The 26,059-nt window shown below is 38.5% G+C and overlaps 2 protein-coding genes across 3 annotated transcripts; both read left to right on the plus strand.

Moving 5' to 3' along the window:
• LOC109720220 (villin-5-like) lies at positions 521-10,385 on the plus strand. The gene is made up of 23 exons (XM_020247155.1): positions 521-719; positions 1,955-2,076; positions 2,692-2,791; positions 3,186-3,254; positions 3,350-3,592; positions 3,854-4,031; positions 4,103-4,235; positions 4,343-4,505; positions 4,669-4,816; positions 4,923-5,023; positions 5,218-5,373; positions 5,592-5,660; positions 5,753-5,821; positions 5,900-6,037; positions 6,469-6,597; positions 7,279-7,426; positions 7,571-7,581; positions 7,696-7,836; positions 7,970-8,095; positions 8,304-8,369; positions 8,584-8,902; positions 9,448-9,656; positions 9,744-10,385. Exons 2-23 carry the CDS (start codon positions 2,021-2,023, stop codon positions 9,855-9,857), a joined length of 2,886 nt encoding a protein of 961 aa, XP_020102744.1. The 5' UTR covers positions 521-719; positions 1,955-2,020; the 3' UTR covers positions 9,858-10,385.
• On the plus strand, positions 13,336-25,985 carry LOC109720305. 2 transcript variants are annotated; one of them, XM_020247327.1, is made up of 4 exons: positions 13,336-13,612; positions 16,910-17,120; positions 20,907-23,262; positions 23,332-25,985. In XM_020247327.1, the coding sequence occupies exons 1-4, from the start codon at positions 13,433-13,435 to the stop codon at positions 25,691-25,693; spliced, it is 5,109 nt and encodes a 1,702-aa protein (XP_020102916.1). In that variant the 5' UTR covers positions 13,336-13,432; the 3' UTR covers positions 25,694-25,985. The 2 variants fall into 2 exon arrangements, with proteins under 2 accessions (XP_020102916.1, XP_020102917.1); XM_020247328.1 differs by lacking the exons at positions 13,336-13,612; positions 16,910-17,120 and adding an exon at positions 20,688-20,781.

The raw sequence follows: 26,059 nt of genomic DNA on the forward strand, positions 1-26,059 counted from the left end.
AACTTTTTTAATAAATTTATCAAATTTAACAAAATTTTAATTATTTTTATAAATAAAATCAAAACAATTAATAATCAATATTTACTATGATTATTAAATTTAATAAAATTGTCAAATATAACTAATTAAAATAATTTAAACTAGAAAAATTAGAAATTTGAAAAGTCGACTTATTTCTAAATCGCATACAGGCTACAGCTGTATTCTCCACACTTTTTTTGCCTTTTTATTTAAGCAAATAATAATAATAATAATAACAATAATTTGTTAGTGTGATTTTATGGGGGAAAAGAGTCAAGTTATTCCTGCGCCACATCCACCGTAAAATCCGTTTCTTTTCACATAACCCCCACAACATTTGACTATTTGTTTTTTAAAATTCTATTAAACAAAACCGGATCATCATTAAGCAAATTAACACCAAAATAATTTCATAATAAATTTCCAGTCCCTTCCCTTTTTTTTTGTCTTATTTTTTTCCTAAACCCTTACATTGTGATAAGCACGACGTGCACTCATGCTTCGCCCTTTCGTTTTTTCTTTTTTCCCTTTTTTTTTTAATTTATTTGCCCTTTTCTGACCCTTTCCTCTCTCTCCTCTCTCCTCTCTCCTTAATTCGCCTTCGTCATCGATCGATCGAGAGGAGCTCTCCATCGATTTCAAACCCTAAATCCGTCGCCGCCCTTCCCCCACGACCCAAGGATTTGAGACCCGTCGAGGTGAGACTTTTAATTTTCCCCGAATTTTCCGTCGAATTTTTTTAATGGGGACTTGGATTTTGGGGGCCGTGTTTGCTTGTTACGGCGGTGGTCGCTCCCGCGTTCGGGACGATGACCGATCGGGGGCGGCTCCGATCGAGATGCCGAGCCACCGCGGGCCTTCGATTAAGGTGAACGGGTGAGCGCGATCCATCGAGCGATGCGATCATATTTGCGTTTTGAGTTTGATTCGGTTGTTTGGATTTGGAAATTGGTTTTGTGGTTGGTGAAGATTGGAATTAGATCGAATTCTCGGGGTTTTAGCTAATGGATGTGTTAGAATTGTGTCAGAGTAGAAAGAAGTGGTTTAAGCTGGTCGTGAAAGTTGGTTCTGACCTGTTTTAGATGGGGATTTGATCTGACATTGAAGTTTTAGTTAGTGATTCTGGAAAAGTATCATTTTTGTGAGTTGCATTGATGGTTCATATAGTAAAAGGGAAGTGCTTTTCATGTTCTAATTCAAGTTTCTGTGCTATTGCATGTGAGAAGCAGCTTAGTTGTAGAAATTTTCAAGTATAAGGAGAAGTTAGAGCACAGTTATGGAGGTTACTGGTTAGAAATTTCGTCTTTCTGGTTTGACTTTGATCAACAGTTGCGAAGTACTTTTTTTTTAAGGACTGATTTTTATGTTGGGATCTTGTGGGCTGGTTTAGTGCTATTTGGTTTGAGGAATTGTATTCCTGAGTATAGTATTGATATTTTCAACAAGTTCATTGGTGGCTTTAAGATCAGCCAAAGAGTTATATCCGAGAGTGCATCATGTGCAGTTCTTGATGTTTCTTTGTTGGGGATAGTTAATATGTTTGCTGATTATTTCTACCTACAAACATCAAGAGCGTCGCATGCTTTAAATCTGTGACAGTACCTCCTATTTTGTAATTGTATCATCTGTTTTGTCTCTATACCTTGTATTTTTCTTAAAAATCTCCTCTCATGAATTAAAAAAATAAATTCTTGGCATGGATCTTATTCCTCCAATTACATTGGTTTATGTATCTCATTCCTCCATTCAGTGTTCTATTATGGTCAAGCTTAGGTTAAGAGGAAGGCTCACTAGGTGCTAAACAGCTAGCATTTGACTGTTTTTGAGGCACTTGCTAAAATTCATTTTAAATGTAATTCCTGAGATTTATAGGCTAAAGCCTGAATGCTTGCTTTTGACTAACCATCTATTTATCTACAATATCTTTCTGCAGAATACTTGTGCTTCTCTTTTGAGGACGAAATCAGGCAAGAGTCCTTCCGCAAGGTCCAAAAGCAATATGGCTGTTTCTATGAAAGATTTGGATCCAGCATTTCAAGGGGCTGGAACAAAGGCGTATCCTCTTATATTATATCACTATAAGATTGGTTGATTGATTCCATCATGGTAATATTTATCTATAAATTGTAGAAACTCGATCAGAAAATCTGATCCTTTAGTTAGAACTTTTAAATTTGTATCGTGATTGTTGTAAAATTTACTTTAAAATGTATGAAGGATTCACGAGAACTTAGATACTATGGTTAAATGATGAAATGATTGACAAATTGGTATTTAATTTCAGTTGATCGAGAGTCAGCTAGCCACTTGATAGATGTCAACGAAGTTATAGAAGGCTTCTGTAAATTATATTGTTTATCCAGGCTAATACAGTACCAACAGCTAGATCAAATTGCAACATTTCTACTTAAAAGATTTCTTTATACCATTCAGAAATTAAGGAACACTACTTCTGCTTATTGCTAACTAGAGGATTGCAGAAGTTTGTAATGCAATAGAATGGAGTTATGTGCAGGGCAATGAATCGAACCTATTCTTGAAATACAGAATTCTCATGCATTCCCTTTCCAGTTGATACTTTTTTCTCTATGATGAGCTTAATTTTTCTTTCATTTTCTGCATTACTTCAGATGGTAATGTAAAATGGTTACAACCCTTAACAAGTTATAGTGGACTTGAGATATGGCGTATTGAAAATTTTCGGCCAGTCCCTGTGCCAGAGTCTTCCTATGGAAAATTTTTCACTGGGGATTCATACGTTGTTCTTAAGGTACTTTGATATACTTACTGTTAATATACAAGCTATGGATTATGCCCTTTATTTTTATCTCATAGAATGTTACTACTGTGCTATGTGTATAGTTTGAAAGCAGAATCTGTTAATTCTTCATTTTCACCTGTGGGCAGATTCAGCTCCTCGCTCTTACAGTTTTGGACCGCAAAAGAATTATATTTTGAACATTCAGTGTTAGCATTTGAATTTTAATATGGATTAAACATACAGACCGCCGTTTAACTTTTATAGTTGTGCTAATTGACCCGTAAAATCTTAATTTTGATTAATTGGCCCCTTATTTTCATGTACTAAGGAATCTCCTTTCCATTTGAACAACAGTGCTTATACTCCTTGTACCCTAATAATATATTCTTCTTGTTTTTAACAGACAACTGTCTTGAAAAATGGTTCTTTCCGCCATGACATCCACTATTGGCTTGGTAAAGATACTAGCCAGGTCAGTTGTCTGACAATTTGGTGACTGTCCTTGAAAGCACTTTTCACACCACTACTTCAATTCAATTTAATTGCTCATAAGTTTGATCTTTTCAGGATGAGGCTGGGACTGCTGCAATTAAAACTGTAGAATTGGATGCTACCCTTGGAGGACGTGCAGTCCAATATCGCGAAGTACAAGGAAATGAGACTGAAAAGTTCCTCTCCTACTTCAAGCCATGCATTATTCCACAGCAAGGTGGGGTGGCATCTGGTTTCAAGCATACTGAAGTCAATGAGCATGAGCACGTTACACGGTTATTTGTATGCAAAGGAAAGCATGTTGTCCATGTTAAAGAGGCAAGTCATCCTCTCCCCCCTCTTCGCTTAGAAATATGTATCTATGTACTCACTAAAGTGCCCCTCTTTGAAAAACTTTTTCTAATAGAAGACCAACTTCCCAACATGAAAAATGATGACCACCAACTTGTAATAGGTTGCACTGTAGAATGGTATATATAAAAATTTAGGCTCGACAAGCATACTTCTGGGAATAAATGATTTTTGGCAAATATGTGAAAGCCCAATAGTCTCCTAAGTTGGTCATCCTGTTTTCACCAGGTTCCGTTTGCTCGATCGTCTCTCAATCACGATGACATTTTTATTCTGGATACCAAGTCCAAGATTTTCCAGTTTAACGGTTCCAACTCAACTATTCAGGAGAGAGCAAAAGCTCTCGAAGTTGTGCAATATATTAAAGATACTTACCATGAGGGAAAGTGTGATGTCGCTGCTGTTGGTAAGTAGGTCTATGGGGATGGTTCAAGTAGCAAATATTAAACATAACAATATGTATTTTTCTCTCAATAGAGGATGGGAAGTTGATGGCTGATGCCGAGTCCGGTGAATTTTGGGGCTTCTTTGGCGGGTTTGCGCCTCTACCCAGAAAGGCAATCTCAGAGGATAATGGAAGAGACGAGGGCTCTACTGTAAAATTGCTCTGGTAATGTGTTGTAATGGTCTCATATCTGGAAATTCGTAAGGTCTACCTGTTGCCCACAACTGTGTTTTGTTTCACTAGATTCGTGACAATAAATTCTGCTGTTTCAGTGTTAATAAAGGGAAAACAGTGCCGATCACTGCTGAGCCCTTGGCAAGAGAGTTGCTAGACACAACCAAATGTTACTTGCTGGACTGTGGGGCCGAAATATACGTGTGGATGGGTAGAAATACATCTCTTGAGGAGAGAAAAAGTGCATGTGCTGCTGCAGAAGTAAATATTGAGTTTTTTTGTTAAAAAAATTTTGGTGCTGCCAAGATGGCTCTTTGCTTATGTTTTACATTACCTTCTGAGTTTTTTTGCTTTTTTTCAACGATACTTTACCTTCATAATATAGTTTAACGATACCTGCTTTTTTGTAATTCCTCCATTACAGGAAATACTGCATGATCCCGGCAGACCAAACTCTCATGTTATCCGTGTAATTGAGGGGTTTGAGACTGCCATGTTTAAATCATTGTTTGAAAAATGGCCAGAGTCACCTGAGGTGGCTGTATCTGAAGAGGGCAGAGGGAAAGTTGCAGGTTAACCAAACATTTAGTTTTTTCTTAATTATTATCTTCTTAGTTGCTACAGGAAGTTTCTAGAGCATGCAAGATCACTTATTTTTTACTTTTTCGTTTTTCACAGCCCTTCTAAAACGCCAAGGTTTAAATGTTAAAGGTCTTACGAAAGCTGATCCTGTAAAGGAAGAACCTCAACCATATATTGATTGCACGGGAAACTTGCAGGTGTTGCTATTATTTCTTGTTGTGCTTCTTTCATGTCACATATGCCCATGATCTTATATATGTTTTCCTAGGACTAGAATAAATTACATGTACAATCTGACAGCTCACAATTCATGCAGAAGCTTTTTTCTAGATTTTGAATTGCGTTTAAGTACAACTTTAATATGCTAAGCCTTGTTACTTAATTTTCCCAGGTTTGGCGAGTAAATGGCAATGAAAAGGCTCCTCTCTCATCCTCTGATCAATTCAAGTTCTACAGTGGGGATTGCTATATCTTTCAATATACGTATCCAGGAGATGACAGAGATGAATGTCTTATTGGTACTTGGTTTGGGAAGAAGAGCGTCCAGGTAATATTTGTGCATCATCATTTTTTATATAAAAATTGTGCATCATGGAGAATTGACGTTAAGGACTGCATATGCGTCCCAAGATTATATGAAATGATGAATAAATATCTGCAAACTGAAGTTAAATCCTTTGCTTGTAACATGTGTGGTGCGTTTCAGTTGCAAGTCTAATAAATGCCCCAACCAAATTGTCCTCTTAGTATCTTAATTTACTACAGGAGGAGAGGGCTGTAGCTATTTCACTTGCTAGCAAGATGGTTGAATCTATCAAATCACAAGCTGTCCAGGTAATAATATATTCGATGTCTTCCTTTATTTGGTTCAGCTGAACTTTTCTAGAAGAATTTGCTTTGCTCAGTTGTTTCTTGATTGTTTGTAGGCTCGCATTTACGAAGGAAAAGAGCCCATTCAGTTTTTTTCTATATTCCAGAGCTTCATAATTTACAAGGTTTTCTTCTCCTTTTAATCACATAATATTTGGATAATGTCCTGGAAGCTTTTCTGAATCCTTTGTTCCTTACAACAGGGAGGTCTTAGCTCTGGATATAAGAATTTCATTGCAGATAATGAAATTGCTGATGAAACATACTCGGAAGATGGACTTGCACTTTTCCGAGTTCAAGGCTCAGGACAATATAACATGCAAGCGATTCAAGTTGATCCTGTATGTCCTGAATTTACCTTTGGAGGTTCATTTTACTGCCAACAAAATATTTGTAGACAAAAATATAGTTATTTAGCATATTCTATTCTAGGGCGTTTACACTTTAGCCCTACGAAATCATACATACTTATTTGTCCCACTGAGTTCTGGATGTTCTTATATATCCCTTTATAGTGCTGTTTCTTTTAAAAATACCTGTATCTTGAGCTGGATGGCTGGGGAAGTCTGTTTCAAAAAAGTGAGTTTTTCCATTGGGGCAATTTTTATAAACACAAGGGTATCTATGTTTAGGAATCAAGTTTTGATGGTTATGTATGAAAAGTTAGATTTTGCAGGGAGACATTTTTTATATAAATAATTTTGCAAGGTATATAAGTATCTCTTGCACTTATGACTGAAGTTTCTGCTGATCGTTGTATTGCTCCAACCAGGTGGCATCATCTTTGAATTCATCCTCCTGTTACATATTACATGACGGAAATACACTTTTCACATGGTCTGGGAACTTTAGCACTTCACTGGACCATGAACTAGCTGAAAGACTGCTAGATGTAATTAAGGTACAGCATTATCACCTCAATATAGTTATAATTATGTTAGTAGAATTTTGTGTCTACTAATTTGCGTTAAGAATGAAAGAGGAGCTACTTTATCTTTGATCTAATTTATTTAAGGCTCGTAATCATTTCTAATGCTATCAAGTCTTTGTTGATTTGAAAGTTGGATCTGATATTCATAGTTTATGCATTTAATGTTTTCCATACATCGTTGCATGAGATGTTCCAGCTTAATTCTCACATCCCTCCCTTTTATCGATTTGTAATTCAATATGTAGAAAATAATTAATGGGAAGAGTGATAACTAACTTGAGTATCTGGTTTCCTTTTTCTTCTTTGTGAAAGACAAAGTGGATGTACAATTCAAAAGAAGAAAAAGAAGGAAAAAAGAACAAAGTGGATACAAAATAAAAGTTATAAACAGGGAAGAATCCATGTAGTTGCATGCATAAAGGGCATTACTGATTAAATTAAGAAGCATGCTTTTTTTGGGTAATTATCAAACTGTTTTCTCGGCAAAGATATAGTTCCACATTCTGTGAAGGTTCAGTTTCTTTTTCTTGGCTGCTTACTATGTGTGACAACTGCTATTAATCTTTCCAAGTTGAGACAGCATTAGTCCTTTGAGAATGATGCTTCCTTCTGATACTTGTTTTGTTTTTGTTTTACTCTTTTTCTATATAGCCAAATTTGCAGTCGAAAACGCAAAAGGAAGGAGCAGAAACCGATCAATTATGGAGTTTACTAGGAGGCAGATCTGAATACCCGAGTCAAAAGATTGCGAGAGAACAGGAAGGTGATCCACACCTCTTCGCATGTACTTTCTTGAAAGGTAAGATGAAGAGATATAATTTGATAATCTTTATTGATTCCTTAAGGTCTATCATCTGGAATTCTGTAATCCTACTATTTGGCTAATTTCTTGCATTTTCTGTTTCTTCGGGCCAATTGTTGTGGTACACTTCTGGGGATGAAGGCAATTTGAGGGTGTGTAAAAATACTCTGTTTTTTTTTTTTTTTTCATTTTCATGAATTGGGTTTTCAATTACTTCTAAATATTTAAGGTTTCAAGCTTTTATCTATGTATATCTGCTGGTGCAGTTCAAAGAAATATTCAATTTCAGCCAAGATGATCTAATGACTGAAGATATATTCATTTTGGATTGTCATTCGGACATTTTTGTTTGGGTCGGACAACAGGTGGATTCAAAAAATAAAGTACAAGCTTTGAATATCGGAGAGGTATGACTTTCTCTTTTATTTGTGGAAGATAAAATCGGACAATTTGAAACTTCTGATTGCCATGTTGTGTATTTGTGGACATGCTTCATTTTTTTTTTTTTTTTGAATTTCTTTCTTTTACCACTTCCTGCAGAAATTTCTTGAACTTGATGTGCTGATGGAAAAGCTTTCTCGAGAAACTCCTATATACATTGTTATGGAAGGAAGTGAACCGCCTTTCTTTACTCGGTTCTTTACTTGGGACTCTGCAAAATCAGCAGTGAGCATTTTTATTATATAGTTGAAACATTAGCCTTTCTGGTTGATGGTATTTTTGTGGCATTCTTATTTTACTTTTTTATCATTTAATCGTGATTAACTACAGCCATTCTTTCTAGGGATAAAACATGTTTATGAGTTGCAGTTCCAGATCCAAACATATCGTTAAACATATATATCTTAATTTTTTGTTTGTTTTGTTGTTGCAGATGCATGGTAATTCATTCCAGAGGAAACTATCCATAGTGAAGAATGGGGCAACTCCAACAACAGATGTGAGATTTCTTACATGAGCGTTTGCTCCATATGGTGACTGCGATAAGAGTGGTTATTGAATTTCATTCATTAAAGACCCAATAATGGCAGAAAGAGATTCATGCTTCATTTTATGCGAGATAGTTTCTTTGATCTTGCAATGCTTCATTTTTTGTTTATACTTATCTCCTATGTGAAGTTGCTTGCTAACTATATTCATATTAATATCTGCAGAAACCCAAGCGCCGGACGCAAACATCACATACAGGAAGATCTAGTGTGCCAGAGAAATCTCAAAGATCTCGAAGCATGTCTTTTAGCCCTGAAAGAGTTCGTGTGAGGGGGAGATCCCCTGCATTTAATGCCCTAGCCGCTAACTTTGAGAATCCCAATGCTAGAAATCTTTCAACCCCTCCACCGGTGGCTAGAAAAATATTCCCAAAATCCATTTCACCTGAGACAGCAACATCCGCACCCAAGTCGGCCGCCATTGCTTCCCTAACTGCTTCTTTTGGACGGCCTACGCAAACTATTATACCAAAATCTGTGAAAGGTACGCAATGACACTATCTAAAAAAAGATGGGCATTACTGCAAGGAGTAATGCTATGTTGGCTACTCTTTAAATTCATGTACAAGAGAGCAGCCCATTGATTTCATCGGCCAGTGCAATTCACATGCTGCAGTGTGCCCCACATCACCATTTCTACCTATCAGAGTGCTGAAATCCTTTTATGTGAAGAAATCTACTTTATGTTGTGAATTTGCAAGAGTGGATTTTTTTGTTTTGTTTTGTTTTTGTTTTTGCATCTTTAACCCACTTTTCAACTTTTTGGAGAAAACTGCCCTTTGACTACAAAGCCCCAATTAAAAGTCTTTAACTATGGTCGCGCAACTTTGAGACTGCCAAACAACCATTCGAAACTGCGCATTTGCCATTCAAAACTTTGCATTGTGGCCCCTGTAGTGGAGGGGTACTATAATCTTAGAAGTTGAAAAGTGGAGTATAAGTCACAAAAACCAAAAAAATTTCGTTCATGCTATGATCTACTTTTGTGCTTAAAATAAAACATTTTTTTCTCCTCTTTTATTGGTTAAGTGAGCCCTGAGGCAGAAAAGTCAAAACCAGAAGTGAATGCCAAGGAGAGCACCAATGCAATGAGCAGCAGAATTGAATCTCTCACAATCAAAGAAGATGCAAAGGAGGACGAGCCTGAAGACGAAGAAGGTCTCCCTGTTTACCCTTATGAACGCCTTAAAATCTCGTCTCCTGATCCTGTGACAGGCATTGATGTAACCAAGCGAGAGGTAAAAAACTCACTGTTTTCTGGTCCTGTATATCAGAACTTACGATTTACATCAAAATCTCATGCACAATGTATCAACTTAATACAGACATACTTGTCTTCATCGGAATTCAAGGGGAAATTCGGGATGACAAAGGAAGCTTTCTTGAAGCTGCCAAAATGGAAGCAGAATAGGCTCAAAATGGCTCTTCAACTTTTCTAAAGACGTTTTAATGTTTCAACATTTTCTTTAGGTCAGAGGATTGACTCCTCATTTCTCATGGCATGAGAAAATCCCAGCAAGTATATATATAGTAGGTCCGGGTCAAGGGGACCCATAGTTATGGTTTGGAAGGGAACAGCATCAGTGCCTTTTTAGCTGCTGCTGCTCCCAAAATACTTCATGTCGTATAGAGGTTTAGTGTTCTTTTTATTTTTCTTGTTGATTGAGTTGTTCCAGTAGGTTTGCGGGTTTTCTTTTCTTTTTTTTTTGTTTAATTTTTTTTTGAAGGTTGCAGGTTTGGTTTGTGAGCTTGCATTTTACAATTTTTTTTAAAAAAATTATTTTTTGAGTAATTGTTTTGAAAGGTAAATAGAGTTGTTCCAGTTATCTGTCAAAGGTTTGCATGATGTGTATTGAGAGAATGAAAAGTGTGTACAGCAGAGTGTACATTATGTGGTGGATAACCCACTTTGCAGCTTTGCTTTGTTTCGTCAATAAAAGATATTAGCATTTTGATTGTTTGTGTAATCTTCTAATTGTTGGTATCTGATGCAGAAATGAGTAAAAGAGAACATAACATTGTGGGGTAGTTTTGCTCGTATGTAGAACACAGGAAGCTAAACATGTATGTTTTATTTTGTGAGGTGGAATGTGTTAACATTTTAGTCAAAACTTTGTCTCCAGCAATTTTATAGATCCGAAAGAAAATTCGAAAGTGCATATAATCTTTCCTCTTCTAATTCTTTACAACTGCGGTTGTAAACATAATTTTATAGTATATAAAAAAAATGAAAGATAAAAAGTGTTTTCAAATTTTGTTTAGACTTTTATAGTATAACAAAATTATTTTTAAATTAGGCCAAACAAGGTCTAAATAAATATGAGTTAGGCTCCAATAATATCTACGCTACCAGAACTCTGGTGGAGCTGTAGTTTTGTTTTCGATGTTAGAGTTTCAAATTGACAATCTATATTGTTAAAATTAACTTAGGTATTTGAAATTTTTTGGAATAAAATTTATATTTTTTTTCGACATAGTTTACTTTATGATCAAACTATTTTAAAATTGTCAATTTTCAATAGTTACTATAGCGAGTTTGTAGTTCAACGGTGTAGAAGAATCTAAATTTATTCAAATTTTGATAGAAAATACTGTAAACTATCTAAATCAAGATCATCATCCTTGATCTTGAATTTAAAAGTCCTATCCTCTAATTTTAAATATTGTTTAATTTTTATCGTTCATTTTAGCATGATTTACTTACTAACCAAAGAGAAACAAAAGTAGAGATTTTTGTACTACTATCACTTATTAAAGCAGCAAAAGCAACAAGCCATTTGCGCGAATCTTCTTTCCTTCCTAGTTAAGAATTGCATTAAGACACACACAAAAAAAAGAAAAGAAAAGAAAAAGAAAAAGAAATATGATGAGGCATCTAAATAATTTTCTGGGGCTGAACATATTTTCCATCTTTTTTTTTAGTGTTTTTAATATTGAAACTTTTTTCCAAAAACAAAAATTGTAGAAAAGAGTAGTTTTCGTCATTTTTTTTTTCAAAAAATAATTTTCACACTTTTTCAAGAAACCAAATGCCTCTTATGGTTATAAGATATTATTGACGTGCCAAAATACATAATGCCTCTGTGTTTGGTTTATTTATAGGCTAAATTACAGAAAATCTTCTTATCAAAATCCGATTTTTCACTTTCCCCCTCTGTCCAACCTACACTTTGCCCTCTTGTAAAATAAAAAATGTTCACAGAAGATACGGTGTGAACTGTGATGATAAAATGATCCCCTCATCATATTCACAGGAGAGAAGACTGAAAGCATTTTTGACATAAAAAAGTATATAATTATATTTTATAAACGGAATCCTAACGGATTACAAACGGAAGGAAGTGAAGTGAATATTTTTCATTTTATAAGGAGGCAAAATATAGATTTTTAAATGATAGGAAAAAATGTGAAAAATCGGATTTTGATAGGAGAGTTTTATATATTTTAGCCTTATTTATATACCAATTTTGTAATGTTTCATATTTATCTCCTAATAGATTAGCAATAGTACAGAGCTTTGCGGGTATCCAAAATATTCAACAGATTTTTGTTTTAGGAAGTGCCAAGTGCTAAAGAGATAAATATCCGCATGCGTAGCTGTTAGCTTCAGCGGATTAAAAATGTATGAAACTTTTTTTTTAGTTTTAAAAGCTTTTAATATAATATTATTATCCAACCTTTTAATTTAGTTAATGTGTCGTTTATTTTAGCGTACCTTACATAATTTTGCAATTAATTTCCTTCAAATAATTCAAAGCCAAAAAAATTAAGTTTTTGAAATTTTTAAAAATTTAGTAGTCGAGTGTGATAAGATAGAGAAATGAAGCTTCATATGAACTGCAAAAAACTGCTTCAGAATCGAAAAGTGCTTTTTCAAATGCACAATAAAAAAGAAAAAGGGGCCCTTTTTTTTTTTTTTTACTCTTTATGACCCTTCGTATCCTCAAGTCAATCCCAGAATCTTTCCATGTAGAACCCCATCTTTCTCACTGAAAATGTAGGAGACCTCCCTCAGCAAAATTTAATTTTGAAATGACCCCCTCAAATTTGAAATTTTTTTTTTTTTTACTCTTTATGACCCTTCGTATCCTCAAGTCAATCCCAGAATCTTTCCATGTAGAACCCCATCTTTCTCACTGAAAATGTAGGAGACCTCCCTCAGCAAAATTTAATTTTGAAATGACCCCCTCAAATTTGAAATTTTTTTTTTTTTTACTCTTTATGACCCTTCGTATCCTCAAGTCAATCCCAGAATCTTTCCATGTAGAACCCCATCTTTCTCACTGAAAATGTAGGAGACCTCCCTCAGCAAAATTTAATTTTGAAATGACCCCCTCAAATTTGATTAACACAATTTGATTATTCAGGTGGAGCCACCATTTGCATAGTACTTTTTTTTCTAAAAAAAATTAAGTAAAAAAAGTCTAGCCAAATAATCAAAATTATTTCATTCAGGAATAAACTTAATTGAAAATAATGAATCAACTAGAATTAAGAACTTGGAACCAAGAGTCACCAACCATCAAAACAATTTGCCATTATGCTCTAGGGATAGTTCCACAATTTGGATAGTAGTTGCAACGGAGAATAACGGAGTTACTATTCAACTTAACCAGATACAATAGTAACTAATTTTTTCTTTTATAAAAGAAATAATGAATAATAATAAGAGTTGAAACTTTCGAAAGGTCATACTTAATTAAGGGATCTTTTTCCAAAATTTTAAATATGGGGGACCTCCATACATTTTTCACGTTACTTCGCCCACACTCATCAGCGTTTAAATTGAGCGCCTCTACGTATTCCCCTCCCTCCCCCTGGCGAGTTTGTTAGTGGTATTATTATTGTTTTGTTAAAGAATTTTAAGCAGCATATATATATATATATATATATATATATATATATATATATATATATATATATATATATATATATATATATATATATATATATAATATACAACAATCGTATCGTAAGGGGTTTTGTCGATCGCGGAAGTCGAGTTCGGAGACGGATGATGTCGAAGTCGACTTCCGCTTCGGCGAGGGAGCACATCGAGAGGGTGAGGAGGGATCGGTTCTACATCGGGAGGGAGGAGCGGAACCCACTTGCGGAGGACATTCACCAGGCCGTCAACTACCTTTCCCAGGAACTCTACTCCAAGGATGTCCACTTCCTCATGGAACTCATCCAGGTCCATCTTTGTTTTTCTTTTTCTTTTTTTTTTTGAGAAAGAGAGAGAGAGAGAAAGGTAGCACACTACCTGTTTCATTCATTAGGTAAATGAACTTAGCTACATAGGATGAGGCAGCTAGGGCCTCATGTAGGCGACTAAACGAAGGAGAAAGAAACTAAAAGAATAACAAAAAAGAACAACAAAGAACAATAGTCAACGTCACCCTACTCTGCAAAAATCAATCCACTCCTTCACTAGAGCTCTAATATGATGAGCAGTAGAAATAACATTCATTGGCAAGTTTCGAAAAATAAAATTATTTCTTTCGCACCAAATCGTCCACCAGATGGCCGCCACAAGAATTTGAGACTTCAACGTGTCCGTCTTTGACCGCCTCCTCATCAACTCTTCCCAAAAGAACTTGACATCCTCACATGATAGGTAAACGTAGGGCGCCTCTAGGAGGGAAAGAAAAAGGAACTTGCTGACTACACACTCCACCAATAAGTGGTCAACTGTTTTCAGTTCATTGCCACACATGACACACCCATTGAAACCTGCCCAACCCCTTTTAAGTACGTTATCCACAGTAAGGAGTCTCTTTTTTAATACTAGCCAGAGAAAAATTTTGACTTTCGTCGGAATTTTCAATCGCCAGATAGCCGGCGTCACAACATCTTTGACTCCTCCAGTCCTGATGAATGAATACATTGACTTGACTGAATATTTACCACCAGAATTCCATCTCCATTGTATGACATCAGGTTGATTTACAACCCGTATGTTAGATAGGGTGTTCTTCAAGTCCATAACACGCCTTTTACTATACAAAGTGTATCGCCTCGCTCCTTTCAGAATCTTTCTCCATCTCCATCCTGAGGCAGCCTATATATATATATATATATATATATATATATATATATATATATATATATATATATATATATATATAATTGAGCTAGAATACTCTCAAAAGCATCAACCCCTTGGTGCTTTTGAGTTTATAGCCTCCATCCAATGACTAAAAACGCAAAAGCACCAATCCCTTGATACTTTTGAGAGTATTCTAGCTTAACTCTCTCGCGCGCTCTCTCTCTCTCTCTATATATATATATATATATATAGTTGAGCTAGAATACTATCGATAGCAAACTGGCTCCATTGCCACCCATTTGTTTTCGATGATGAAGCCTCCGAATCGACGATCGGCACCGTTGAACATGATCTATACCACTTGAAGTGTTTAGAAATTAAATTTCAAATCTTTTCGACATCATTTGCCTAATGATCAAAGGGTTTCAAAATTTGTAATTTTAATGGTCGATATGAGACGTTTTCTAGCTTAACGGCGTAAAGATATCCAAATCAATTGAATTTTTGTTAGAAAATTTTTTAAACTATTTAAAATAAGATCTATACTCTTGATCTTGATTACAAGACTTCTATCATTATTTTTTAAAGAATATTCATTTTTAGCCGTTCATTTTTGTGTCCACTCGATGGATAAAAGAATAATATCGAAAATGTATGAAATTTGATTTCTAAATACTTCAAGTGGTATAGATCATATTCAACGATGCCGATCGTCGATTTGGAGGCTCGATTATCGAAAACAAATGGGTGGCAACGGAGCCCGTTTGCCACCGATAGTATTCTAGCTCAACTCTCTCTCTCTCTCTCTCTCTATCTCTCTCTCTCTCTCTCTCTCTCATATATATATATAATATATATATAAATATATATAATTATATATTTTTTTTTTTTTTTCTTTTTTATTAAGTCGACTGCTATACTATCGGTAGCACGGAGGCCTCCGTGCTACCAAGTTGTTTTCGATGATGCGGCTTTCAAATCGACGATCGGCTCCGTTAGACTTGATCTACACTATTAAAAGTATTAAAAACTAAATTTCATAATTTTTCGATTATCATTTACCTATCAAACAAATAGTCTAAAATTGAACGGCTGAAAATAAAAGTCTCATAAAAAATGATGATAAAAGATTTAAATTCAAGATCATATATACTGATCTTACTCTAATAAGTGAAAAGAATTTTCTACAAAATTTTTATCGGATTTGGTTGTTTTACACGTGTAAACTCACAAACATACCACATCGCCATTAAATTATCAATTTTGTGATCTTTTGATCACTAGTCAAATGATGTCGAAAAATCTAAAATTTAGTTTCCAAATACTTTCAATAGTGTAGATCAAGTTTAACGGAGCCGATCGTCGATTTGGAAGCCGAATCATCGAAAACAACTTGGTAGCACGAAGCCTCCATGCTACCCATAGCTATAAGCAGACGGACTATATATATAGTTATATATATATATATATATATATATATATATGAGTTGGACTGGACTACTATTAGTAGCAAAATCCCATTGTTGCTACCAGTTTTTTAGCCTTTGGATCAACTCTTTTCATTATTTCTAACCATTGGATTAAATACTATAACCCAGTGGGGACCGCTCAACCCTAGAGGGATCACTCAACTCTAACCGACTAATATCATCCTGACCCTACAATTTTTCATTTAAGGGTTAAAAACTTGATTGCAAAAAGAGCGTTTTACTATTAATAGTTTTCCGGCGTAATTCATATATATATATATATATATATATTGAGAGAGAGAAAGAGAATTGAACTAGAATGCTAACAGTAAACGTGTTTTGTTGTCACTTATTTGTTTTCGATGATAGAGCCTCTAAATCGACGATCGGCATTGTTGAATACGATCTATACAACTTAAAGTGTTTAGAAATCAAATTTCATATATTTTTGATATTGTTCTCTCATCCATCGAGTGGATATAAAAATGAATGGCTGAAAATAAATATTCCTTAAAAAATGATGATAGGAGTCTTGTAACCAAGATCAAGAGTATAGATCTTGTTTTAAATAGTTTAAAATTTTTTTACAAAAAATTCAATCGATTTGGATATCTTTACGCCGTTAAACGAGAAAATGCCTCATATCGACTATTAAAATTACAAAATTTGAAATCTTTTGATCACTAGGCGAATGATATCGAAAAGATTTGAAATTTGATTTCTAAATACTTCATATGGTATAGATCATATTCAACGATACTGATCGTCAATTTGGAAACTCTATCATCGAAAATAAATGGATAACAGTAGAACTCGTTTGCTACCAATAGTATTTTAGCTTAACTCTCTTTCTACATATATTTATGTTATTTTTATAGACTGATGATGTGCTGTCAAACATACAGTAGTCATAAAAAGTAAGTGACAAAAATGATATTGATAATGATGGTTGCTTTGCATTGCGCGCGCGCAAAATGCGGAGGACAACGAGTACCCGGCGGAGGCGGAGGCGGCGCTGGAGTTCGTGATCACGATGGAGGACGTGACGGCGACGGGGGCGGAGGCGACCCTGCTGGTGTTCAACAACGAGAAGGGATTCTCTCCGGCCAACGTCGAATCCATCTGCCGCGTCGGCAAGTCCACCAAGAAGGGCGTCCGCCACCGCGGCTACATCGGAGAGAAAGGTAGCTAGTTGTTAGTTGAGCACCCTAAGCATCTCCTACAATTCTGTCGTTCTATTTTTGTTTCACTCTAGGAATCTAGAGTTAAGTAGGATGACAAAGTACTATACGTCACACTAGTTCTGAGTCCGTTTTATATCAGATCGATCTTTTAAGTAATATAGTATCGAAGATATCTTATTTTAATTTCCTCCGTTTTAGGAGGACTTCAGTTTGATTTCCATTTCACCCTAACCGCTTCATCATATTCATTGTGGACATTAGTGCAGGATATTAGAGCATAATACTTCTAATTCTAAATTATTTTTTATTAAATTGATTTTTTTTGGATAAATAATTAATATCATCATGTATTCGTGTTACCAACCATCCTTAGCACAAATAGTAAAATACTTGATTATTGATATCCAAAATTTTAAGTTCGAAGCCTATAGTATGCTCCCTTTCTCTCTCTGAGATGAAAAGAAAATTATTATGTTTTATAAAATGTAACAATACTTTACGCTTAGGGACTGTTTGGTTCAAATTTTTTAATATTTCGATAATCCTTCATATTTTTTTATTGATAATATTTAAATCATTACCATTCAATTCAAGTTGAGTAATTATAAAAGATGTTGTGAAGTAGTAAAATTATTATAGATTCTGGATGGTGGGAATCATGGAAATATGAGATATTTTTATTTTTATATTTGACGAGAATCATTAGTAGGCCATTCATACGAATAAACTAGTTCTAATGACATCCAAACCAAAGTGGCTTGATAAAATAAAAAACAGACTAGTCATTCTAAGTATAAAATATATAATATTTTTAAAATATTATAAACCTTAAACCAAACGGCCCTTTACACATGTTAGATAGATAATGCTTCCCTCCTAACAAGAGGATAAGCGAGACTACTTCTACCGTTACTTTAAGTCAATCTTCACTCCCGACGCGTCAAACCCGACTTCATTTGGGGACTGGACCGGGCTATTCACGTCCAACCGAGTAGCTGATACCAATCTCTCGAGGTTGACCGAGCCGTTTAACTTACAAGAAATCAAGCAAGCAGTGTTCCAGTTGGGGGGTGACAAGGCACCAGGACCGGATGGCTTTTCTCTTATGTTCTACCAAAGGTTCTGGGACACGGTCAAGGAGGATTTACTGAGCGTTTTTCAGGAACTGTACGAGGGGAGACATTCCTCCGCCGCTATTGACTATACCTTCATTACGCTTATTCCCAAGAAGGAGGGGGCCGCGACGGCTAATGATTTTCGACCAATAAGTCTGTTGAACGGGATTCAAAAAATAATATCTAAGGTTTTGGTCAACAGATTAGAACAAGTCATGAAGGGCTTGATATCCCCAACCCAATCAGCCTTTTTGAAAGGCAGGAACATTACCGATGCTTTTGCCTGTGTTTCCGAGCTTGTTAGTTGGGGGATTAAAAAGGCGGTTGACGGCGTGGGGGTTAAGGTGGACTTTGAGAAGGCCTACGATAGGATTCTGTGGCCGTTCCTTTTTCAAATTTTACGCTGGTGGGGATTCAGTGATACATGGTGCGGTTGGATAGAAGCATGTGTGTGTGATGCGAAAGTGGCGATCCTTGTGAACGGCGAACCGACCAACTGGATTAAGACGAGGAGAGGCATTAGACAGGGGGACCCACTTTCGCCGTTCCTCTTTCTATTGGTGGCGGAATGTTTGGCACGAATGACCAAAGAGGCAACCAACAACAATCTCATCAAAGGAGTTGGCCCGTCCGAGGCTTGTAAGGTCACTCTCGTTCAGTTCGCGGATGACACTTTCTTCTTCTGCAAGGCTAGAAACAGGTACATGAAAAATCTAAGGTTCCTATGGCGGCTATTTGAATGGGCATCTGGTATGAAAATCAATAGGAAAAAGTCGGAGCTCTACTACCTGGGGAAGGAGGAAGGTAAAGGAATGAGGTTAGCTAGTACTCTCGGGTGTAGAGTCGGCACCCTCCCATCCATATATTTGGGCTTATCTCTCTCCCCTGAACCACCTTCCAAGGTAGTATGGACTGGGATCATTCAGAAGATTCAGAGTAAAATTGAGGGTTGGCAAGCTAAACTTCTTTCTAGGGGAGGTAGACTTATCCTGGTCAATGCAGTGTTAACCAGCATACCTCTATATTACTTATCAGTGTTCAAGGCACCCGCTTGGGTGGTTAAGCGGATCGAAGCCATGAGAAGAGATTTTTTCTGGAGTGGTAGTCGTGATAATGCTGGTATGGGACGTTTGGTGGCTTGGAAAAACGTCTGCAGGACCAAGGAAGAAGGGGGGTTAGGGATCTTGGATGTGGAGATCATGAATCAGGCCCTCCTGACCAAGTGGTGGTGGAAATTCCACACTGAACCTGATTTACTGTGGAATAAGCTAACACGTGATTTGTACTATCGCAGAAGAATACCCCTCAGGGAAGGTACATCCTTCAGGCCATTCTCCAGCTGGTGGAAAGGCAACCTTTCGGTATCTACCATCTTTAAATGGGGGACGACGTTTTCTCTTGGCAACGGGTGTAGCATTGATTTCTGGCAGGATCGGTGGTGTGGGGAGAAAACACTGAGCCGGCTGTTCCCGGAAGCTTACCAAGAGTCGGTGGGGAAAAATCTTAGAGTAAGCGACTGCTTTACAAGGGGAAATTGGAACTGGTCCAGGATTCTGGGAATGGAGGTGGGACAAGCTCTCGGGAGGGTACCAGGTATCTCGGAACTAGTGCAAAAGGTTTCTAGCTTCTCCGTCGAGCAGGGATCGGATAGGGTATTTTGGAGATGGAGCCCAGATGGCAAATTCTCAGTTAAATCCACCTACTCGGTTTTGGCGGACGGCGGAACGAGAGATGAACGAGCCGCCGGTATTTGGAGCCTCAAAATCCCCTTGAAAGTTAAAGTTTTCTTGTGGCTGCTCCTCAAGAAAAGGATCCTCACAAGAGATAGGCTAGTCAAGCGAGCGTGGATTCAGGATCCAACCTGTGTGCTTTGTGGGGTGGAGGTCGAATCAGCGGATCATCTATTCACCAGGTGTGTATTCGGTAAGTTTGTATTGGTGACAGGGGTGGAAGACGTCCAAGCGCTTGATCTGGGGGTCGATGTGAACCTAGTTTGGGACAGGTGGAGGGTGAAAAACGTACGTCAGAACAAGCGTTCCGGTCTCACTAAACTAGTAGGCTGTTGGTGGATTATCTGGAAGACCAGGAATGATACGATCTTTCGGAACATCGGTCCTAACCCAGGAGGGGCGGTAAGCAGCCTCAAGAGACTGTTGAAGGAGTGGGAACTGCTGCACGAATCTATTTAGTACTTTTTTTTTTTTTTTTTTTTTTTTTTTTTTTTTTTTTCCTCGGGGCCCGGTTGCCCCACACCTGTAGCTTAATTCACCGATCAATGAATGAAGCGGGTAGCGTGCTACCTTCCTCTCAAAAAAAAAAAAAGTTACAACTGCTTAAATATTAAGGTTTTTTATTTATTTTTTTTTTTTAATGTCCATTATTTACTTTGCTGTATATCCAATACTTCCAAATGAAATGGTATATTTGGATAGATTCATTTAGCATTTTGTGTAGATTAAGCTAGGAAACAAAAAAAGAAAAAAAAAAAAGAAGTTCAATTCGATTCTGTATTACTGGTGTGCAAGTTTCTATTATTAACTGGATGGGTTGTGAATCTAATCTGTTCTGATAGTTCAGACTGAAATTCAATTTTCTGAGGGAATTGCTTCTTGCTTGCTAGTCTTTTGATAAACCAGAACATGCTGTGCTGAAACTGGATTTTGTTCTGCAGGTATCGGGTTCAAGAGCGTGTTTCTGATCTCCAGCCAGCCCCACATCTTCAGCAACGGGTATCAGATCAAATTCAGCGAAGAGCCGTCGCCGGAATGCGGCGTCGGATTCATCGTCCCCGAGTGGGTCGAAGAGAATCCGAGCCTCTCCGACATCCAGAAGATCTACGGCTCATTCAAGAGCCTCCCGACCACGGCCATCATCCTGCCTCTCAAGGCCGAGAAAGTCGGCGCGGTGAAACAGCAGCTGTCAGGCCTGCACCCTGAGATCCTCCTGTTTCTGTCGAAAATTCGAAGGCTCTCTTTCAGAGAATTCAGCAGCGATCCCAAGCTCGCTTCGGTCACCGAAATATCGATATCCAGCGAGGAGAACTTTCGGACGAGGAAGAACATCGACGCCGAGTCTTTCACTCTCCACTTATCCGCTAACGAGGATGGGGACCAGCAGTGCAGTTACTACATGTGGAAGCAGAAGTTCCCCGTCAAGCCCGAATGCAGAGTGAGTAAAAGAGCAGAAGTCGATGAGTGGGTGATCATCCTCGCGTTTCCGTTGGGACACCGGCTGAGCAGCAGGACGAGGCATCCCGGCGTCTACGCATTCTTGCCGACGGAGATGGTGACCGGCTTCCCCTTCATAATTCAGGCAGACTTCCTCCTGATATCCTCGCGGGAGTCGATAGTTTTGGACAGCCCGTGGAACAGAGGCATCCTCGGCTGCGTGCCTTCTGCTTTCGTCAACGCTTTCGTCGCGCAACTCAAAACCAATGAAGCCGCTCCCGCGATTTCCCTCCCCTTCTCGTTCAAATTTCTGCCCGTCCGCGCGTCGTCCATCCCCGTGCTGGATTCGGTCCGGGAGATCATCAAGAGCAAAGTAGTTGAAGAGCATATAATGCCGTGCCAGTCCTATTCGGCACAGAGGATGTTTTGTAAGCCCCGCGACGTCAGTCGGCTGAAACCGGCCTTCTGGAATATACTGATCGAGGCCGGAAGCTCGGGGGTGGATTTGCAGAGTTTGTCGTCTCACGGAACTTACATCCTGAGCTCCCATCTTGATACTGCAGATTATGAAGATACTTTGGGCTTTCTCGGAGTGCGATATGTCGATTCGGAATGGTATGGAAAGTGCATCGAAGGATGCGGTCTCGTGAAGGAACTCGCCGAGGAAGTTTACTTGGAGCTTCTGTGTTTCATAGCCGATAATTGGTCGGCTGATTTTGCGAGGACGAGCATTTGGCATAAACCTCTCCTCAAGTATGTGGACGCAAACGGGGGGGTATCCTTTTGGAGCATATACAGAGCATCGCAATATAGCGATCGGATATGCACCGCGGCCGATACGAGCCATGTTTCCTGGCTTATCGACTGGAATAAGGAATTGGCTTACGCTTCTGATCGGTTCTTTATGCCGGAAAGCACGCAGAAATCTCTAAAAGCATTCTCTAAGCAGGGAACATTGATGGACTGGCTCAAGATGCACGCGAAAGTGGAGGTTGTAAGTGTATACAATTATGCGCTTCTTGTTGCGAAAGCACTGAAGGATCGACGGCTAGTGATCGCTTTCACCCACTTTGTATACCACTCGGCTGCGAGGAACTACATACCGGAATGGTACATGAACGAATTGTGCTGTTCGATGCCTCTCGTGGATAACTACGGGTCCGTGATCACGCAAACGGCTCGGATTCTTGTTCCTGCTAAAGGGAGCAAGTGGGTCAGATTGATGGGCTCGAATCCGTGGAGAGGTGAAAACTACGTCGAACTCGGAGCAGATTACTTGTGCGGCGGAAACTTTGCGGGAAATCGTACATCCGAAAATCAGCTCTTGGGGTTTCTAAAAAAATACGCTCAAGCCGCCGATGTGCCTTATATCCGTCCTCCTGATGCCGCGTTTCCGACCGTCGCTTCTCCTTTGACAAAGGACAATGCGCTGTTGCTTCTAGAATGGATTAGAAATCTAAGGTCGAGCGGAGTGCAACTGCCTGTCAGGTTCTTGAATTGCGTAAAGCACGGAAGTTGGCTGAAGACATCAGTCGGTTACAAGCCCCCGTCAGAGTCCTTTCTCTCTAACGAAAATTGGGGAAGTTTGCTTCAGATTCAGTCCGTATTGGTTGATATACCGATGATCGACCAGCAATTCTACGGAGACCGAATCGGCAGTTACAAGGAAGAACTGAGAACAATCGGAGTGAGGTTTGAATTCTCGGAGGCGTTGACGTATATCGGCGCGCATCTCATGTCAATGGCAGCTAATTGTACTTTGACAAGAGCAAATGTGGTTTCACTGCTTCAATTGATTAGATTTCTTCGACAGAAATTTCTGCCTCCTGAGCACCTCATCCAGAGCATCAAAAATGGCAGGTGGATATTTCGACTTTTCTCCCTTTCGTGTTGTTTTTTTTGTTCTGAGAACTTATTTTCTGTTTGCAGGTGGCTAAAGACTCGCCTCGGTTATTCATCCCCGGCCGGCTCAATTCTCTTCGGTTCTGAATGGACGACGGCTTCCTATATCAGTAATCTCCCTTTTATTGATATCGAGTTCTACGGTGACGAAATCATTAACTACAAGACGGAGCTCGAGTTGCTCGGTGTTATAGTCCGATTCAACGGCAATTACCAGATTTTAGTTGATAACTTTAAACCATCTTCAACTTTGATCGCCGCCGACGCTGTTATACTGATACTCATGTGTGTTCGACATGTGGCATCTTCGGGAGATTTCGTGAAGAAGCTGAAAGAACTGAGATGGCTTAAGACTAATCTTGGCTACAAAACTCCAGGAGAAACATTGTTGGTCGACTCAGAATGGGAATGCCTCGTAAAGGTTGTCGACGGAGTTCCGCTGATTGATTTGGGTTTCTACGGAGATCGAATTAGATCATTCCAAGAAGAGCTGACGAAAGTTGGGGTGGTTCTTAACTTGGAAGAAGCTGCAAAGGCTATTGCTCGTCAATTCAAGCAGCTCGTATCCTCGTCTTCTCTGACGAAGAAGAATGTATTAGCATTATTGGCGTCTTATCGTCATCTCAAGGACAGGTCAAGCAATCTACCTCTTGATCTTGTAGTTTGCATGCGGTCCGAGAAATGGTTACACACCAAGATGGGGTTTAGATCTCCGGTGGACTCGATTCTATTTGATTCACGATGGGAATCTGTCTCTCCGATGGCCGTTCTACCGTTCATCGACGACAGCGATTCTTGCAATGGGTTGGGCAAGGAGATATGTCGGTACAAAAGTGAGCTTAAGTCTTTGGGCGTAGCATGCGAACCGGATGAGGGAGCGAATTTTGTCGTAACGGGGCTTAACATTCCTAGTAATCCTTCAGCTATAACTCCAGCTAATGTTATCTCAGTGCTGAAGTGCATTCGCAATTGGAAGAAAACACACAAAGTCTTTCCTAAAGACTTCGCGCAGAGAATCTGTAAGAGGTGGTTGAAGACAGCCATGGGTTATCAATACCCAGATGAGTGCATATTGTTCGATTCGAAGTCGTGCTCTTTCATTCAGAGGGAAGACGGGCCTTTCATCGATGAAGCATTCTACGGATCGGAAATCTCGTCCTATAAAAATGAGCTCGAAGAAATCGGAGTGACAGTAGAAATCAGCCAAGGGTGCTCATTGATCGCGCGGCATCTGAAAAGCCACTCTTCGCTGACTACTATTTCCAGAGTGTACAGCTTCTTGAAAGAATTTGAATGGACTCCGGAAAGTAGATCTGCCAATTGGATTTGGATCCCGAGTGGAAGCGACAGCGGGGAGTGGGTGTCTTCGAGAAGCTGCGTGCTCCATGACAAGAACAATCTCTTCAGGTCGCAGCTTCATGTGTTGGAAAAGCACTATGAGAAGCGCTTACTCGGGTTCTTCTCCAATGTCCTCGGAGTTAAGAGTAATCCTACGGTCGAAGACTACTGCATGCTTTGGAGTGTCTGGGAAATGTCGGTCTTAGATGTGAAGCCCGCCGACTGTTCTGCTTTCTGGTGTTTCATTGCAAAGAATTGGAATGCAGATACCGAGAAACGTCTTCTGGATTGTGTTGCTAAACTTCCGGTAAATGCCAAAAATGGGATCTTACTATCCGACAAGGAAGATGTCTTCATCCCCGACGATCTGTTGCTAAAGGATTTATTCGACGAGGCATCTGAAGAGTCTATCTTCATCTGGTATCCCTCGACAATTTCACGGGCCAAATTAAACTTAATCTACAGCAGCATCGGGGTTAGAAAGATTTCTGAGGCTGTGGAATATGATGAATCGCACTCACTGGAAAGCGGCAATGTCAGCCAAGTTGATGCGAAGAATTTGATGATCAATAAGACTGGTTTGATGAAAACCTGCCTTGCTTTTCTCGCCGATCCTTTGCTTGATATAAGTGGTGAAGAGCGGCATCGAATTGTTCGGTCCCTTCTCGATGTTGAAGTCTTGGAGACTAACGAGCAGATCGCGGCGAGCTATAAGCTTAAGCTCTCCTCAGGAAGGGATTTAACTGTGAAAGAAAGCCAGATGTGCAGGTGGGAGAAAGAAGACTCGAAGCTGATCGTGCAGAGGATTGATGGGTCATCGGGAAATAAAGAGAGGATTGAGTTCGCGACGTTCTTCTCCGACGAGGTGTCCAGAGGCTTGCTGTTTGACAGGGCTGATCAGATCGATTCGCTTGCCGAGATTATCAAGATTGGTTCGCTGTTGGATTTCGACGAAGCGGCCGTCGAGTTCTTGTTGAAGGCGAAGAACCTGCAACTGTTTGAAGAGGATGAGAAGTTCCTCTCATCTGAACTCCCCTCTGAAAAGGTATGACATCAGAAACAAAAAGATAATAAGCTATTTAGATTTCTTCTTTTGTTTCTGTGAATCTTCTCTCAGACTACTTGTGTTAAACTTTATTATGTTGCTTGCTCTTTTCTTTTCCTTTTCGTATTTCGCTCTTTGGGTGTGTGCATGATTAAAAGAACTTAAGGCTTGATGTTTTGTTGGTTTTTCTTGTTGCTTATGTTCATATGGATATTGCAGTGTCTGAACACTCAAAGTGTGCTTTGTATTTCAAAGTTTCAGTGCTATATTTATGCTGCTTCACCTGAGTTGTTTCAAACACCTGCAGTTTGATTTTATTCATGTACAGTAAGTTTATAAATATTATAATGTGTCTATTTCTAATATTCAAAC

The sequence above is a fragment of the Ananas comosus genome, linkage group 14 (genome assembly GCF_001540865.1).
Source record: "Ananas comosus cultivar F153 linkage group 14, ASM154086v1, whole genome shotgun sequence".
Classification (NCBI taxonomy): Eukaryota; Viridiplantae; Streptophyta; class Magnoliopsida; order Poales; family Bromeliaceae; genus Ananas; species Ananas comosus.